At 40.5% G+C, this 18,197-nt stretch overlaps 1 protein-coding gene across 8 annotated transcripts in view; it reads right to left on the bottom strand.

The window, feature by feature from the left end:
- The window catches only part of VPS13B (vacuolar protein sorting 13 homolog B), a 468,066-nt gene extending 450,980 nt beyond the window's left edge, over window positions 1-17,086 (bottom strand). For 5 of the 8 annotated variants that reach the window (XM_035319264.1, XM_035319260.1, XM_035319263.1 and 2 more), the window contains exons 1-3: window positions 16,938-17,086; window positions 15,751-15,928; window positions 10,791-10,934 (exon numbers count right to left, since the gene is read on the bottom strand). In XM_035319264.1, the coding sequence (XP_035175155.1) occupies window positions 10,791-10,934; window positions 15,751-15,897 (291 nt within the window). In that variant the 5' untranslated portion in view covers window positions 15,898-15,928; window positions 16,938-17,086. Of the gene's footprint in view, window positions 1-2,078; window positions 2,157-10,790; window positions 10,935-15,750; window positions 15,929-16,911 lie in introns of those variants that run through there. The other 3 variants (XM_035319261.1, XM_035319266.1, XM_035319267.1) reach the window with 3 other exon arrangements.
- Between the last annotated feature and the right edge of the window lie 1,111 nt (window positions 17,087-18,197).

Raw genomic sequence — 18,197 nt, 5'->3', positions numbered from 1 at the left:
AGCAAAACCAAATTCACCAGTCTCACAAGACAGCAGAGGAAGGTGCTTTTACAAATGAGGAAAAAAATGAAAAAATGTGATTGTACCTTGTTTGTAATTAAATGTTTCATGAGATGACTACTGTCACAGACATGCTAACCATGAAAAGCAGTGAGGTAGGCATAAAATGTGGGCAAGACATAGACTTTCCAAACCTAGACAGCCAAAGTGACTTCAGATAGCTGACTATTAGCAACCTAACAGTTCTCCATCATTTCAGTTTGCAGATGAAGCGCATTACACATGTTCCTAGAGTCAATTTTCCCTTTGGTTGCAACCCAAAGGGACCCAGCTCATTAGTTCTGAGATCATTGCATAATGTGGGTCAAAGCACACCGAGTCTGGACAGCCAGATTTCTTCAGGAAGTACAAACTTGATCTGAACTACAACACAAGGAGATAAAAAGTTCTTGTTCAGACGACAATAGGCAAGCAACATTTACTTGCTAAATACTGCTACCTCAGCTGCTATAGTCACTAAAAGGAAAATTAACTACATGCAAAGCTCCTGGCAGCTTCTTTATCTTCAACACATACACTAAAAGAGAGCCACATCTTTGTCTTGTCTTCATTACATTGAAAATTCACAAAGCACATCCGTTAAATATATATAGAAACATTGATGTTAAACAATCTCAATAAATTTCATAACAATGAGGGTGATTTTGAGAACATTCCTCTTAAAGTTAACTGCATTCATAGCCTGAGCTTTCATACAAATAGAGCCCAAAATATGTTTTTAACTGCTTTATGACGTATCTTGTTTATGTCTTTCATGCCCATCTGTACTGCCACGATAACACCAGAATAACGTTACAACAAGCACAAGGTTTGGTTTCACTGAGCACTCATACGCTCACTGTCCTGTTCTGTTGTCCAGCATTGAGCTGCTCAGAAAAGCATCCTCCTAGTTAGATCTTTCTAACATAAAGTCATGCGTATTCTCAAAATAACACATTTATTATGCCTTGTCCCTATGGGCATTCTCGGGAGGGAGTTACAGCACTGCTGCTGAAGATATCACCCAGATGTGCTCGGTAAAGCGAGCAGGAGTGCTTACTATCACAAGTCTTGCTGTGTAGCAGGAACACCTAAAAGCAAAGCTCGCTCATCCAGACTAAGCTAGAGAATTAAGAAACGTGCCCACAGGCATCTTCAAACAAATTCAAAGCAGAGGCAATTTCTCCATTTGTAAACAGAATTACTGCAACTTAAAACAATACCTTATTTTTAAAGGGTTCTCATATGAAAGCAATTAGTAGGAAAAAAAACTAGGTAAATTACATGGTCACTCTTGCTTGCTCAGCTAGAACATATGAGTATTAATCCAGATTTAAGCAAAGCTGTTCAGTACCCCCTCTTCAGCCACTCACTTGAAGACTCACTTTTGATTAATTTACTCTGACATAGTCAAAAAGAAGGCATGGATATGCATCTTTAGGTCTATATTGATCTCCTTAATAGCAACCACGTGCTCAGTTTCACATGCTGTGTAAGAAAGTAAAAATTAAAATAACCTGATTAAAAATCAAAAAGGCCAAGGGGAAGTAAGAAGTTTATGGTGATACCATTTTACGCAGCTGGGAAAAGCAACATTCTCCATGTAAAGGGAAGCTTTATTTTCTTATCTCTGTATTTTCCCCTTCATTGCACAAGTCCTACTGAAAGTGAATGTATTGAAAACATTTTTACAACTTGCATTGGCTTGCTGGTGTTAAACTTTCTCAGTAACTTTTCCTAACTTTCATAGCACTTAATTTCATTAAGACCAGTCATAATCTTGCCTAGTCATTATCTGCAAGAAAGTTCACTAAAAACAATAAACAATGAACCTAAGGGACACTATAAGAAAAATATAGGCAGCAAACATTAAGCAATCCTTCTACTGCTATACAAGATTGTTCAGATTAAAAAGAAAATTATGGTTAACATTACTAACAGCAGCCATAAATCTAAGAGAGTTAATATAGAGATAAATTCATCCACCATTAGTGTAAAGAAAGGTTTGAGCTAAATCTAACTAGAATAGTTTCAGCTACTTAGTCATAGTATCCTTTCAAAAGTCAAAGTTGAAGCAAAAGCACAGGAACTGTTGCTTTTAGAAACAGCCCAGTTCTCTGTGCTGTGCTTTATATACTGTTGAGCTAAGCCAGGTAAACAAAAACAGCACAGCTGCTGCTCATCCTGCTTGATTTCTATTTATTTTTGCTTTGCCCCACCCCTTTCCCAGGTGACTGGTTGGGTGCCAGGTGGGCCTAATGGTATATAAACTGCTTGTGTCCCACCACAGAGATTTTTCTGCCTGAGCTGCTCTTTGGGGTAAGTGCTATAGTTTTGCTTCAGCCACTTGCAGGGTTTTTTAGGTGGGTAAGAGCCTTTGGGCTGATGCGTTTCCAAATTGAGAGAGATAAGCATGTCTTCTTGAGGTAATGACTAGTAGGATCTTTTAGAGTAAAGCAAGCTATGTCATAGCAGGTGCCTTTACTGCACACAGCTCTTCTTCAGGTGAGTAACTTGTAGAGCATGCTTATGAATAGGAAGATGTTACTTTTTGTGTTTACTTTGCGGTTCTAGGTCTTTTACGACTCTCCCAGAATTATGGGGCTTACTGTGAATCTGTCCTTATGTCTTCACCTGTATGTCAAATATTATCAAAGTTACAACCCTGATGTTAAAGTGATGGAGCAGGGTTTAAGGGAAATATATCATCCAAATTCCCTATGCCAGTGAGCATCTGAAAACAGCAGGAGTAAGCATGTAAGGTGTAGTCTTTTTCAGGATTAGGGACAGTTTCTTTTATTTCCGGAGGCTTTTTCTGCTGTTTTGCTGGCTGTAGAGTTTTTAGACCGTGTAGCTGTCTAGATTTTAAGTGCTTAGAATACCTTTAGTAGAGGTTGCCAGCTAACTTGTTTTGGGGATGTGGTGGGCTACACTTCTGTCTTTAGGTTATATTTTAATCTCTAGATATACCAAGCCATTTGTGTAACTCTCCAGAGGATTCACAAAGAGCTTCAGTATGCACTGCAAGGGGCTTGACTACACAGGTGCAGTATTACCAAGAGACTGAGCAGGGTCACCTTCTTCATCTGTGAAGGATAAGTCTGTGATTACCCCTGCTGGGGTTGCTGTGCGTCAATGTCCTGTTGGCATTTGTGGACCTGAGGTTTTTTTTTCTGGCTCTGGGCTCCTTGCATGAGTCCTGTGCAAGGAGCTGTACTGTTTGTGTGTCCATCTCAGATATGACCTTTTTTGTTTCTTCTAAAAAGAAAATAAATTTATTTTACCCCAAGCAGCACTACAGGCTGGGAGATGTGTGGTTAGAAAGCTGCCTGGCAGAGAAGGACCTGGGAGTATTGGATGACAGTCGGCTGAATATGAGCCAGCAGTGTGCTCAGGTGGCCAAGAAGGCCAGCAGCATCCTGGCTTGCATTAGAAGCAGTGTGGCCAGCAGGTCCAGGGAAGTGATTGTCCCCCTGTACTCGGCTCTGCTGAGGCCGCACCTTGAGTACTGCATTCAGTTTGGGGCCTCTCGCTACAAGAAGGACATGGAGGTGCTCGAGCGAGTCCAGAGAAGGGCTATGAAGCTGGTGAAGGGTCTGGAGAACAAGTCTTACGAGGAGCAGCTGAGGGAGCTGGGCTTGTTCAGCCTGGAGAAGAGGAGCCTCAGGGGTGACCTTATTGCACTCTACAGGTACCTGAAAGGAGGCTGTAGCGAGGTGGGGGTTGGTCTGTTCTCCCACGTGCCTGGTGACAGGACGAGGGGGAATGGGCTAAAGTTGCGCCAGGGGAGGTTTAGGTTGGATATTAGGAAGAACTTCTTTACTGAACGGGTTATTAGTCACTGGAATGGTCTGCCCAGGGAAGTGGTTGTGTCACCATCCCTGGAGGTCTTTAAAAGATGTTTAGATGTAGAGCTTAGGGATATGGTTTAGTGGTTTAGCAGGTCAGAGGTTGGACTTGGTCATCTTGGAGGTCTCTTCCAACCTAGAAAAACTTTGAGTGTTGTTTTTTTTCCAAGTGAGAAGAGAAAAAGTCTCTGAACCAACTGCTGTAAGGACTTTACTAGCAGCTGTTGCAGCCTGCCTTTCTGCTACTGCTTCTTCTATTGAAAGAATACATTTAATAAATATTTTTGCTAGAGATTGGGGTCTGGTATTTCTCCCTTAAGAAGATAATATCCTTGAAAAAGGATATCCTACCTAAAACATTCCATTTCACATCAAACAATTCATATGAAAGATCAGCTCTTCAGCTTAGAATTCTTAACAGAAATGGCATAAAATCCAACTGAAGACTGACAAACCTTCCTGAACCTTTGGAAAACATCTCTTAAACTCTCCTTAGGTGACCACAGCTTGCTCTATGGATTACAAGTTACTGTCTATGTGATAGATACATCAGAGTGGAATGCAAGTCATCATTTCACCTGCCCCACCTCTCAGACTACCCTTTCACAGGTCCATGTCTGTCTTCATGTCATAGAATGTTATGGGAGAGAATGTCAAGAGTCCTAGCGAAGTTAAGATAAACAACATCCACTGCTCCTCTCATCTGCTTAGCTAATCTTGTTGTAGGAAACAATCCATTTGGTTAGGCACCATTTTGCCTTTGCCATGGCAACAACTCCCAATCACCTTCTGGTCCTTCACATGCCCAGAAATGGTTTCCAAGTTGAATTGCTCCATTGCCTCCTCAGGAACTGAGGTGAAGCTGACTGGCCTGTATTGTCCCAGGTTCTCCTTCTTTCTCCTTCTTGTCCTTCAGGACCCCCTCAGTCACCATGATCACTGTGATCTTTCAAAGCTAATCAAGAGCAGCCTCGTAATGGCATCAGCCAGTGTCCCTAGCACTAGTGGGTGCATTCCATGAGGTCCCCTTATGTCCAGTTTAAGTGTTCCCTAACCTGATCCTCTTGTACACTTTCACATCTGAGCTTAGTCAGCAGCTCCTTGTTCATCCATACAGGTCTCCTGCTGCTTTTTCCTACCTATTGAGATAGATCATTCTTGATATATGTTGGATGGCGTATCCTTGAATACCAACCACTCTTCTCTCCAGATCCATATCCCAGGGAATTCTTCCATGCAAATCCCAACAGGTTAAAGCCTGTTCTCTGTTAGTTCAGGGTTACAGTTGTGCTTTTTGCCCTGCTCTCTTCTCTCAGATGCACAAAATCCACCACTTCATGGTCACTGCAGCCAAGGCTGCACCCAGTCTTCACATCCTTGACTAATTTTTCCTTTCTTGTAAAAGGTCCATCAGAACACTTCTGCATTCTACTACCTCTTCTGGGCTCTTACCTCTCTCCGGAAGTGATCGTCTCTTCAGAAGTGTCCTAGATTGCTTGTGAACTGCTGTATTTACCATCTAGCACAAATATGAAGGTGTTTAAAAGCTCCACTGAAGACCAGGGCTAGTAAACATGACCTTCTCTAGTTGTCTGGAAGAAGCTTAGTCTCAATGAAGAGACTATTCATTTGAACACATCACATAATGGTTATAAGGTTTATATTTACGCTTACAAAGACCTACAAGGCCCTCATTCCTAAACAACTTATGTTTGGACCCTCTATGCTGGAAAGATAATCCCAAAATCAGTAGCCTGAACAAGATGATGAAGATGGGAGGATGATGATGAAAAGATACAAGAAGCAAGATTAGAATGCTGAGAGTATAGTGAGAAAAAGTAATGCACATGTGGGGAAAAAAAACAGCTCTCCCCCCTTTTTAACCAGTAGATCTAAGAAGGCATTTTCAGTCATTTGTATCAGAAAAAAAGACTTGCATTCAAATTTACAAGTCCTTCATAAATTTTTCACAGGGATATTTTAGAGTCCATAAGGACAGTGAACAGAGAAAACTGTTTATAGAGTCCATCAACAGCAAGCCAAGAACTGCTCTTTGAGGCAATGGTTTCACCCTTACCTTTTGTGCACCTGGCATTGCAAACTGGTGTTTGCATCTCAGATGATATCTAAGGCCTTAAATAGTATATAAAATATCAGCATAGAAGACTTTCTCCAGAAGTTGAAACTACAAAGTCTAGGTCAATTTTAACAATGTATATACACACTTTTCACAAGTAGGTCAGCATGTGATGGATATTCTGAATCAGTAAGAAAATGTTAAAGTTTAGTCCCTATTTCAAAGTGAATGAATCGTCAGAAAGGACAGAAGTTAAATGGAAATGAAGATTTCTTTTTGGTTTAAGTGGGTCTCAGTTACTGCCATGAACCGCAAAAGAAAATTGCCAGACTAAGTCTGATCTACACAAAAGCATCTTTTGTTAATTAAAAGCAATATAGAAAATCGTTCTTTTAACTAACATACACTTATTTGTATGCACACACAGAAACAGACAAAATCCTCCTTGTTATATTAAGCTATTAAAACACAAAAGCACCATGAATTGACACTCAACTTCACATCTGTTATTAACATGAAATTATGATTCAAGCAACACTAGCTGACAACAGTTTGCAGCCTGTAGGGCAGCCTTGATGTGCTCTTGACCTTACACTTTGCATACAAATGTAGAACTTCACTGCCAGACTTACTGATCTAAAAAGACATCACCATGAAAACGAGCAAGTACCAAATGAAAATATTTCAAAAATAAAGACTTGAGCTTGCACACAAGCAAAAGACAAGCAGAAAGGTGGACCACTAAAGACTGTCAGTCCTCTGATTTCAAGTCTTACCATATTCTTGCTGTCACTGGACAGCATATATATGCAAACAGAAAAAAACAACCCTGATTGTCCATACAGTCACATTCAATTGAACTCCTACAAGCAAGGTGAGAAGGGGGAAAAAAATAACAAACCACTATTCAGGACCTGGAGCTAGCTTTACCACCTAAGTAAACACATTATAACTATAACCTCCTCATCAAATACAAGCCTTCTGTCTTCCCTTTCAAAGTCCTTCATAACCTTTTTGCACACCCTATCTACCATCTCGATCATTTCCTAGTCAAGATCAATTTCTGCTTTCAGCATTCTTCGATGACAGTCTCTGCTGATTTTCAGATAAGAATGTGTCTGCTCTTCTGACAACCGCGCTTGTGAGCTGTTTCTCCACTATTTTCACAAAGTTATTATATTCCCTCAAAACCTCCTTTCCTTATGAAAGGAACAAGTGGTTAATTGTCTCTATGCTGATCCAAACAACTACTTAGTTTCCTTGTGCCCCTCTAAGTGTCTGTATCCAATTGTCTTCCCCACCTGGAAATTTGTTACAGAATCATATAAGATCCTGAGCTGAAGGCACCCACAAGGATCATTAAGTCCAACTCCAAGCCCCACACAGGACCTTGGGGTAGAGACATTTTTCATCATATACACTGGCTGCTCCTGATGCAGTGTCCTGATTAAAGACAAGAATTCAAAAGCGAAGCAGTAACAGATAATACATTTCTCCTTGAATCTCCTTTCCATTTACGTCATTTCCAAGACTAAAAACCACAAAATTCAAGGTTGAACAGAAAGATTAGTTTTGTGGTTAGCTGCAATGCGATTAAGGTGAAGGAGACAGACACAGACTTACCCTTCCCAATTAGCACAGACTGAATTTAAAGCCTCTGGTTTGGGCATTGAGTTATTGTGGCACAGGAGAGGAATAAGCAAAGAATTTCAAATAGCTTTCTAATAATAATAATAATAATAAAAAAAAGATGGGGTAGGAAAAATAAAAAGGTTCCAACAGGACAAAAAAGGCAACTGAAACTGTAGTGTAGGAAACTGCCCCAGCAGAGGTTTAGCAAGGGGATTTCAATTCTATGTAAAGTTCTGACATATAAATAATCACAAGAATGTAATACGGGAACTTCCACTGCCCTCTGAAACAATATCTAACATTCACGAAGAACAATCTCATAGAAGTAACTGCCATAACTAAATGAATCGAAGTCAGAGCACAAGGTCAGAACCACATTTAAGGCTGGAAGAACACACCTCAATCACACTTACCAACATTTTTCATGTATTTGATGATGTAATTGGTCCTGCTCAGTGCTGCAGCCTACACTCAGAAGCAATAAAACAAGCACAGTCCCACAAAGCTGACAGACATCAAAACATAATGCAGAATGCCACACACCAAATTTTGACCTCACTGTCTAACATTAACCAAAATTGTAACCAAAAGCGTACGTACAAAGCCTGTTCTACCAAATACCACCTTATTCACTGCAGAGTTCTGTCCCTGACACACTTAAGTTTTATTTTCTTATAAAGCATCCATATTTATTCAACAATTCCACCAGTTACAGAAGTGGTAGTATCACCTGCAAAGAAGGAAAGGAAGCAAAGCACAGAAAGGATGGGAAAAGCAGTGACCTTCGAGACACTCAAATTTCTGAATTTGCTAAAAGCATCACTAATTCCACACTGTGGGCTTTATATACCACTAGCTGAACTTACCGCTTGCACTACAGCTCTGCTTAGAATATTACCATGAAACTAGAAGTTGAGCCATTATTGTCTATCTTACTGTCTAACCCAAATTTTTATCTAAATAAAGGAGACTCTGCAATATTATAAAAACCAAACAATAAAAAGAAAACCATACTAACAATGAAACCGAACCAACTAAGACGTGGCATCAGTGAAACCAAAACACAGACATACAGAAGCATTTCCAAGGGACTAGCACTCCTCAAAAAGACATTAAGAGGGTTTTTTTGTCCACCAAAATCTGTAAGGTTCAAGGGACAGTAATGTCAAACAATGCTGTGAACTATAATCCCCATACATCTTCAAAATAAACACTCTTTGAAATAGCCCCTTTCCAAAGGAGTGATATACACTATGTTGAGGTCAGAAAAAGGATTTTTTGCTCAAGTGAATTTATACATCTGCTCATTAAAGGTTTTGCCTAAGGAAGTAAATGCAGAACTAAGCCAATGAACTTTTGAGAACTAAACTGAACTTGCTTGCTAATTATGCTATTTTCTGACATGAAGGTCTGGGTGGAACAGTTCCAGTTTCAGCTAAACTCTCCAAAAGTTATTTTACTTCCATCTTCCACAGAAATATTCTATTTAATCCAATTTTTTTTATGTACTAATTACAAACATTTTTCTGACAACTGGTCTTAGCCAACTGCAGTCACACTGGAATCTACAACACAAGAATTTATCAAAATATTTTCTTTTTAGAACAGTAATTTAAGAAATAAAATTCAAGCTGTCAACTTCTTAAACCATATCCTCAGAAAACAGCATAAAAGTATTTTCATTTACATTCTTATTAGTCAAAGATAATCCTACTATGGCACAGATCCAAATTTTACTCTCCTGAGCGTACGTACCACTGAATAATTTGTCCAAATGTCAGTTGCAATTTTGAAAAATCCTTTCTTGCCCCTGAATCTTAAACATCTGTAACAAATACTTGTTTTCAGAGCGCCTTACATTCATGACATTTGACCTTTTGCTGTATGCACCACAAAATTTAAGTTTCAAATACCACACAAACAGGAAATCTGATCATTCCAGCAGTAGCCATCTGCATGGTCCAATATCAAGTATTAGTTCTGGATTGTACAAAGTCATGGGCTACAAATCTTTTTCTGCAGCTTCTATAATTAATTTTAATTTGCTGCTTCTAAAACACATTTCTCAAGGAACGTCTGGCTTCAAAATCTTACCTTAACATTGGGAAAGTACTTAGCATTTAGCTGTCTGCGCGCGTACTTAAGTGTACGTGCATGCACACAACACAGATTAAGTGTACCTACAGGACACAAGTATATGCTTTGCTGGTGGCATACCTAGGGCTAGAGATTTCTACTCCAGCAACAAAAGCATTTTAGCTCTGGAACTGTAGAAAAAAGTAGCAAGAAATATCAAACATAATAGAAAAGCGTACTCCTATGTTCTTGCTGGCTAATACCTAATTTTTGATGTTAAATGTTAATAGCTCATTAAGCTTCCTATTAAAAACCTGAGAGCTTTGAGCAAATTGGAAGTTTCTTTTGCAGGATCCTTAATACAAGTAAAGGACCATGTTGAAATTAAAATGCGAACAAAGCTTACAAGCTAACAAACAAAAACAACATTAAGCTTTCCTAGAATTAAAGCACCACACTGACTAAAAAGACAAGTTCCAACATTAACATACCCAAGTACCTTCTGCTGACAGTCAGAAATATAACAAGATTGAGCCACTGCATGTTTGAGCTTTGCTGTGTCAGAATAAAATTTTTCCTAGGCCTGTGAAACAGTCTCATGGACAAACTATTAAAAGCAACTAAACAAAAAGCCCTTTGACATCCTTACATGTGATTATTCCAAGTACATTCAATTAAGTATGGTAATGTCAAAAGGGAAAAGAGTTACACTCCCAAATCTTTAAAGCACTCCTTCAACACTAACAACTCATCTTTTGAGAAACACCTCACGTCCAGTGGTGCCACCCGTTGCTTTCTCAAGCAAGCAGCACTGCTTCCTGGGAGGGATGCTGTATTGCTCTCACAACCCATTTGTTGTCTAGAGAAATGAAATTGTGGCAGAGCACTATTAACAGGGCTTTACACCTGAAAGAACACTGTTACAGCTAATAAAGCATGAAAAATACATATAAAGGAGGATACTAGTCATGATGGAAATAGCAGCATTTGCCTCTGAGAAGGTAACAAGGACTACAGCTTCACTTGCCTGATTCCTCAGATGGCTTAAAAGAAAGTGACCTATAGAAGCTATCATTCGCAACATCTCAATATCAGAAAACATGGATCACGTTTCTTACCTGAGCCCCATCCTTTAATTTCAAGATACATTCCATTGTATTGATAGTGATGACAACTGGTTCTGATCCTAGTTTGGTCCATGGCACATGAATCCGAAGTTCATGGATATGCCCACTTAGGAAAGTAAATGGTAGTTTCAGCTCCTGACAACAACAAAAGAAGAAGAGCGATGAATTAACCACTGAAATATATCAAAATCCAAGACACACTTGTAACTTATTATTTGTAACTTGAGCCTTATTATTTTAAGGTTCTAGCACAAGACCTAAGTCAAAGGTTCTTCTCCCTCTCCAAATTAGCTGTGTGCCACTGAATTTGGCAACTGGCCCACCAATTGCTCACACATTACAATCAGTCTGTTCTAAAGACTCATCTGGATTACTGTGTCCTTGATAATAAAAGGTTTAAAACCACCTCTTCTGTGGAGCTACCACAAAATGTGTCACTATTCCAGAGGTAAGTAGAAATGAACCAGGTAAAAGTAAATACTTAAATTGATACCCAACCTGCATTATTCTGAGAACAAATTTGGAATCAAACATTGACAAAGCATTGACTTCTTCCAAAATATTTTAGTATTTTGAGTTGTAAGAGCTCAGTGCTCTTGAGATTGGACACAAACAAAAATGGAGTCTATACAAAAGCTATGAGGTGTTAACAACTCAGAGTTTTAGTAAAAAATACTAATGAGTTTTTGTTAAGATAAATGCTTATTTGGTCCCTTTATTTTACGTAAATACAGTTTGTACTCTCGTTCTAGTGTTAAAATAAATTTAAAGGTTAAGGAAACAGAAAACATATCCTGTCATGGACTCTTGGCTGCCACCTTGACTATACCTACACAAAATCACAATTTCGAGTCCTCATTCCAAAACATGAGTTACAGACCTTCTCATGAAAATAGTTTGAGAATTGTTTATTTGATTCTACATAATGTTTCTTCATCTCTTTCACAAATACACTGGAAGATTTTGGCTAAAAGCCTCTCTCCTTAGGCATAAAATCAACACAAATAAAATATTAATCCAGACAGTTTCAGTGAAGCCACTGAAAAGCAAGTAAAAAGCAGTTTAGTTACAGGCATTGCTACATGGATAACACAAAAAATGAAAAGGTATCTTCTGTCCTGCAGCTTTGTGGGCGCCCACAGAAATAAATGATAAGAAAAATATTCAATCTAAAAAACACATTACAACTTAAGGGACAATGCTTTCATGACTCAAACAGTGACCTCTTCCTATTTACGATAACAGAAATCAATTCCCTTTCCTCACTCCCAGATACATAATTTTATACATACCTCAGTACTACAATGTCTTTTTAGATCCTGACTTGTTTTCACACATGGAAGTTATGAATTTACTTCAAAGACCATTCTACAACACATCTTTTTCTGGATGGATTTAACATATTCCCTTTTTTTTTCCTAGCTAACTGCATGGTATTGAAAAAAATGAATGGAAGTCGGAATTCTTTCAATCTGAAGCAATACAGCCAAATGCATAGCGACACAGAACTTCTGCGTATTTAGAAAACATAGTTCCTTTGTTTCAAAGGAATTTTGATACAAACAGTGTCTGACATTATCCTAATTGCACAAGCAAGTTTCCTTACAGCAATGCAGAGAAATCTTTGTTGTGTTACTTTGGCAGACAATACAAAACAAATGTGTGCCAAATTTAGTAACTTGTTTATAATCCAACATAACAAAGACCGGTTTTATTTCTCTTCCTTTCCTGTGCAATCTTTCCTTTTTCATTAAGTACAGCATGAAATTCTGAATGTATTTTTTGTACTTATGACAGATTAGGCCTTACCTTTTAAATTTTACATTTACATCATATAAATCTTTCAAAAGTTATGACATGGCTGAAAACAAACTCATGGGCTTGACATGTAAATAACTGGCTGACATCACGCACGACTGCAGACCAGATGATCTTAATTCCCCTTGCTCTAAAACACAGGACTCTTCTTAACTTTGGGGTGTAAGCAATGTTCCTCAATGTCAGTGTTCAAATACCTCTTCTTCACATTCAAGGCAGTGCTTCGCAAGTAACAGAGTGGAACATCGCTCAGACACTTAAGATATTTTTACAGCCTCATTTCCTTAAAGTTATTTCAAGTACATTATCTTTTCTCGTATTTATATTTGCTATTTCTGAATGCTTTCAGATGAAAACATTCAGTCATTATAAAAGCATAACTCTATAGTAAGGTTTCCTGGATTTTCTACTGTGCCCGTATTTAATCAGATACACTATCCCTGCAACACAATTTGTGTTTCAGGTGTCAATGCAGATTCAATCTTAATGAAGTCTTAACATAAACCATATTTTGCTGTTCTCCCTATTAATCTATCTTTACAAAAGCAAAAGACAACATAGTGAAACAATATACGTGATCCAAAAGGTACTGGCAGTTACCTCTGTAACCAATGGTTTAAAGACACTACAGCCACAAACTGATTACATTTTAAATTAACTTTCAAAAACACTTTCACCAAGATACCAGACAGAATATGTTAGCTAGCTAAAGTTTTTGAAGAACCTTTGAATTAAACACTAAACAGAACACTAAAGAATTATCAAGCTACTAAAATGTACGAATAGATCTGGCCGTCAATTGCAGTAACCTTTTACTGTTAATCTCAAGAATATCTTCAGAGATCCTAATTTTATTAGCTTTAGTCTTCGACTAAAGATAATTATTATGAAATTAACGGAGTATTCAAAGAATGTTGTAATTATGTCTGAAACCTACATTGTAGCTAGAAGGTTGAGCCTGAGCGCTCACCTTTCACTACAGAACTGGTATTGTCAAAAATACTGCCTGGGGGCAAATCAGGCAGGGGAGAGACAGACCATAAAAGTTATTGCAAAGTTACTCCAAAATGTTATTTTCAATTTAATTTAATGATTGCATATAAAATAGACATGTATATATCAAAAATATGTATTTTTTCAGGTACTTAAGTGTTCTTCTCTCTTTGGGTTTGATAAATCTAAGTCAACAGCTGTATCAAAGAAGTTGTCATGAGAAGCTGGAATCCTCTAACAATGTTCAATGTTCCCAAATAAATTTACATGTACAGGTAACTTCTAGAGGATTCAGCTTTTTAAGGGAATTTCCTGCCAGATGCAAAGGCTTAGGGATGTTGCATTATTACATACTCAAAAAAAGTTCTGTTGAGCAGAAATCAAGCAGTCTCCCTTCAAAAAAAAAAAAAAAAAAAGGAAAAAAATAAAAAAATTACAACTGCCAAGACAGCAATGGATTGCACTGGGTATTTATGGACCCAGCTGAAACACATACAGGCAAAGGATCATCTCTGAGAAACTCCTTGAAAGTAAGCAAAAGCAAACTCCTGTATGGCCAGATAACGTGCATGATTTGATATATGCATCCCAAGTCACTGTTTGTTGTGAGGACAAACTTTATCCCTATAGGAGCGGTACAGCACTGTGACAGTTTACCCAAAGAGGAGGTTTTCACAACCCAGGCTGGAGATTCTGAGACTCAACAGAACAAAGCACATCTCATCTAATGCTGGTAACAGCTCTGAGTGCTCCGAGCAGGAGGTTGGAGCAGGCAACCTCCAGAACTCCCTTCTGATCAATCCTTCGATTCCATAACACGCACATTAAAAAGGCTTTGAACATTCACAGGAGGAACACATGCTGTCAACTGCAATCTAGTGTCCACACTAGTTGTATGGGCAACCTGTACCAAGAAACCGAGGAACTGAAAGGCATCTGCCTTGAGAGAGAAGAGAAAGGCCACCAAATACTTGCAAGGATTAATTGGAAGGAAATTATCCAGGTCTTTACAGAAACGCTGACAATTTGACACAATCTCTCGAAAGGCTTGATCCTATTCTGAAAGAGGATCAGAGATACCTTATTGGCCATAAACACTTCTTTCCTATCTCTAAAGGTTCCCCTGATAAAGACCACACAGTCTCCACAGTCTACTCCAATGCCTCATAATCTGACTAAAATATAAGAAATTTCCTTAATGTCCAGTCTGTCTCCTGAGTGCTATTTATTCCATTCTTTCTTATCTCACACATAAAAAATATGCATAAAAGACTCTTGCCTCATCTTAATCTATTTAAAATTAAGACACTGTCCTCATCTTTTGCCTTTCTCTTCCATAGGCCATATTATCTGTATCTTCCATTAGTTTTTGCTTCCACTACTTGATTTATCTCTCAGCCCCTTCATTTGGGATACACTCGGACACAGGACTCTAGCTCAGACTTGCTACACTACGTACAACAGCTTTATCTGTCTGACACACTTTTACTGTCAACACAGATAAGCACAGAAGGAAGCAGTTCCTCAGCAAAGACTTACCCAGTTCATTTCAACTACAGGCTCCAATTTCTTTATCAATTGTTTTACTTGGTGAAGCTTTTCTTTTTTAATGCTAAGCTATGGGGCCTCAGATCTAATCCACGTAAACCAGCTGACAAAATTCGTCCCTCAATTACTCAGGCTTAGGTACAACTGGAATGATTAAAGCTGTAGCCATAAAACAATACAGAGAACACAAATCTGTGTTTAGTTTGCATAATTAAAAAGAGGTCTTACTTGACTCTGTGACATTCTGAACTAGTTACTACATGCAACTGGTAAATATGACCAGAAAAGTGATTTAGTTGGATGTTTCTGTTGTTAAACAATGGTCACTGAAAGAATAAACACACACACAAAAGAGCCTCTCTCTTCACACCCCTCAGCTCATAGAACATGAGAATTACCATACATCATTAAACAAATAGCATAGAATTAATGCAAGAGTAACTAAATGCAGGAAAAAAAAGATCTGCATAAGAAGAAAAACAAGCAGTAAGCGAGCATTTATCTGCACAGACCCATCTAAACTATTTGGTAAACTCCTTTGATTTTCCCAGAATCAAAGACACATAAGACACATACTGTAAACAGAACATACCTGTTCAAGTACATCCAGCTTCAATTCAAGTTTACTAAGCACAACATCTCCTCCCCAGAGCGACAACTGTAGATCTGAAGGCTTCAAGTTCTTGATGTAGCGATTCACATAACTCATCAAAATGGGAGTTACGTAGGACTCCAACATTCTGGAAGATTTCTGTGTTACGGGTCAGGCACTAGGAACAAAGACAAGACAATGAGATATTATTTACAAATCTGTCAGCATAACTTCCAATAAAGTGACAGCCATGTTGTTCGGACATAGGAAAAAAATCTACCTCAAATTCTAAACAAAGCATATGTATACAGACAGAGAATCACAGAATGGTTTGGGTTGGAAGGGACCTTAAAGCCCACCCAATTCCACCCCCTGCCATGGGCAGGGACACCTCCCACCAGACCAGGTTGCCCAAAGCCCCATCCAGCCTGGCCTTGAGCACCTCCAGGGATGGGGCATCCACAGCTTCTCTGGGCAGCCTGTGCCCATGCTCACTGCCCTCTGAGTGAAGAATTTCTTCCTAAGGCCTAATGTAGATCTTCCCTCTTTTAGTTTAAAGCCATTCCCCCTTGCCCTATCCCTACACCCCCGACACTGAGTCCCTCCCCAGTTTTCCTGTAGCCCCCTTAAGGCACTGGAAGGCTGCAATGAGGTCTGTCTGGGAGCCTTCTCTCCAAGCTGAGCAACCCCAACCATCCGTATACTTACGCATCAAGATGAAATAGATACCAAGATGAAAGCATAACTATTTGGACTCACGAATTTCCAGCTTTTAGATATATATATACACATACACATTTATACATATATACACATATATAGAAATAGGAGCTAATAACTAGAATGTTCACTACCCAAAAAAAGAAAGGGAGGGAAAGAGAGGAAATCAAGCACCCTCCCACACTTTCACATAAAGCTTACACAAGTAACAACTGTTACTTGGAGTAACAACTCCAGCCAGACCCATACAAATCCTGTCACCCTTAACTAACAAACGCCCGTATTAAAACACCCCCGAGAAACACCTCGCCGCTCTCACACCTCAACCAACTTGCACAGAGCCAGAACACCTGCCTGAAGCCCCCCTCACCCCAACGCCCCCCACCTGCACCCGGGCTACCCTAGGGCCACCCCCACCCACACTCCCCTCCCTCCCCGCACCCCCGCGCTTCCCCGGGGACACGCACCCCTCCCCAGCGAGCCGGGGCACCCCCAGCAGCTCCCGTGCCCGCCCGCCCGAGGCTGTGCGGGGCCGGGTGCCCCCCCCCCCGGGCCGGCCGGGCAGCGGGAGCCCGGCGCGCTGCGCGGCCGCCTCACGGCCGCTTCCTGGTTCCCCGCTCCGTGCGCTCCCCTTTAGCGTCCGGGCGCATCTGGGTTAGCCCGCGCGGCCGGAAGGGTTTAGGGAGAGCACCGCGGTCGGACCGGAAGTTGGGCGTGAAGGCGGAGGAGAGGTGTTTGCCAGGAGTTCCGCCCCGGTGTTGTGGCGCGGGGGGGGGGGGGGGCGGTTATGCGCATGCGCGGCGCCCTGTGGGGTGGGGGATGCTGTTGGGTCGGTGTCCGCGGCTGAGGAGCCGCCTCCCTCGGTAGCGGTGTGTGGTGCTGCCGTGCGGGGCGCCGAAGGAGCCCCTTGGGCTGAGAGCACTCCTGCCTGTCCTATATGTGAATCCCGGGATGCTTTAATGTGGGCCGCGGCGCTTCAGCCCGCTCCGCCCGCTGATTCCCGCTGTGACCGTTGGGGCAGACGTCGGTGGCGGCATGCGTGTAGCTGGATCTCAACCTGCCTAATAAAGCTGCGTCTTTCCCGTATTGCTTTCGTGTGGTGTCCTAACTAGGCTCTGAGTTTCAGTATTGAACGTAGGGAGAAAGTTACTCGTAAATATCTTGGGCTTTCGGCATGCCCAGAAAACCCTCTGGGACAGCCCCAGCAGCGTGGATTAACGGGATCCTGGCAGGCTCGAGGTGGGAAAGCAGGGGCTGGTCTCTTCCAGGGTGAATGACTAACCTGTTACAAAGGCCTCCTGCTTTGTTTTTTAAAGAAGAGTCTGATAGGCCCATAGAGTTTTACATTCCTTGTAGCAAATCCAAATCTTACGCGTTTAACCTGTACGGTGTAGTTCCATGTCTGGAAACAGAAGACGGCATACGCATGCTGAGTTAATCATGAATCTATCAATTTTTTTAATAAACAGTCACCTCACTCGCTGTGCCATCTTCGCTCAAGAGTCACAGCCCTTCACAAACCTGAAGCAGTTTGGACTGCTTTTACTCGTACGACGAAGGGCACCGCTTCCACGGCTCATAGTAGAGAAGTGTTTGGCCGTTCTCAGCAGCTGTGGCATGCCAACCTGTGAGAGGTGGTAGCAGGCAGCTGAAGGTCAGAAATACTTGAGCAGCATCAGTGATGCTTCAATAAGAATGTTTCCAGCTTGCAGTTTCTAATGTTCTTG

This window comes from Oxyura jamaicensis, chromosome 2 (genome assembly GCF_011077185.1).
Source record: "Oxyura jamaicensis isolate SHBP4307 breed ruddy duck chromosome 2, BPBGC_Ojam_1.0, whole genome shotgun sequence".
Lineage (NCBI taxonomy): Eukaryota > Metazoa > Chordata > Aves > Anseriformes > Anatidae > Oxyura > Oxyura jamaicensis.
Note: the sequence above shows the minus strand (reverse complement) of the source record. Positions and strands in the feature narration are given on the sequence as shown.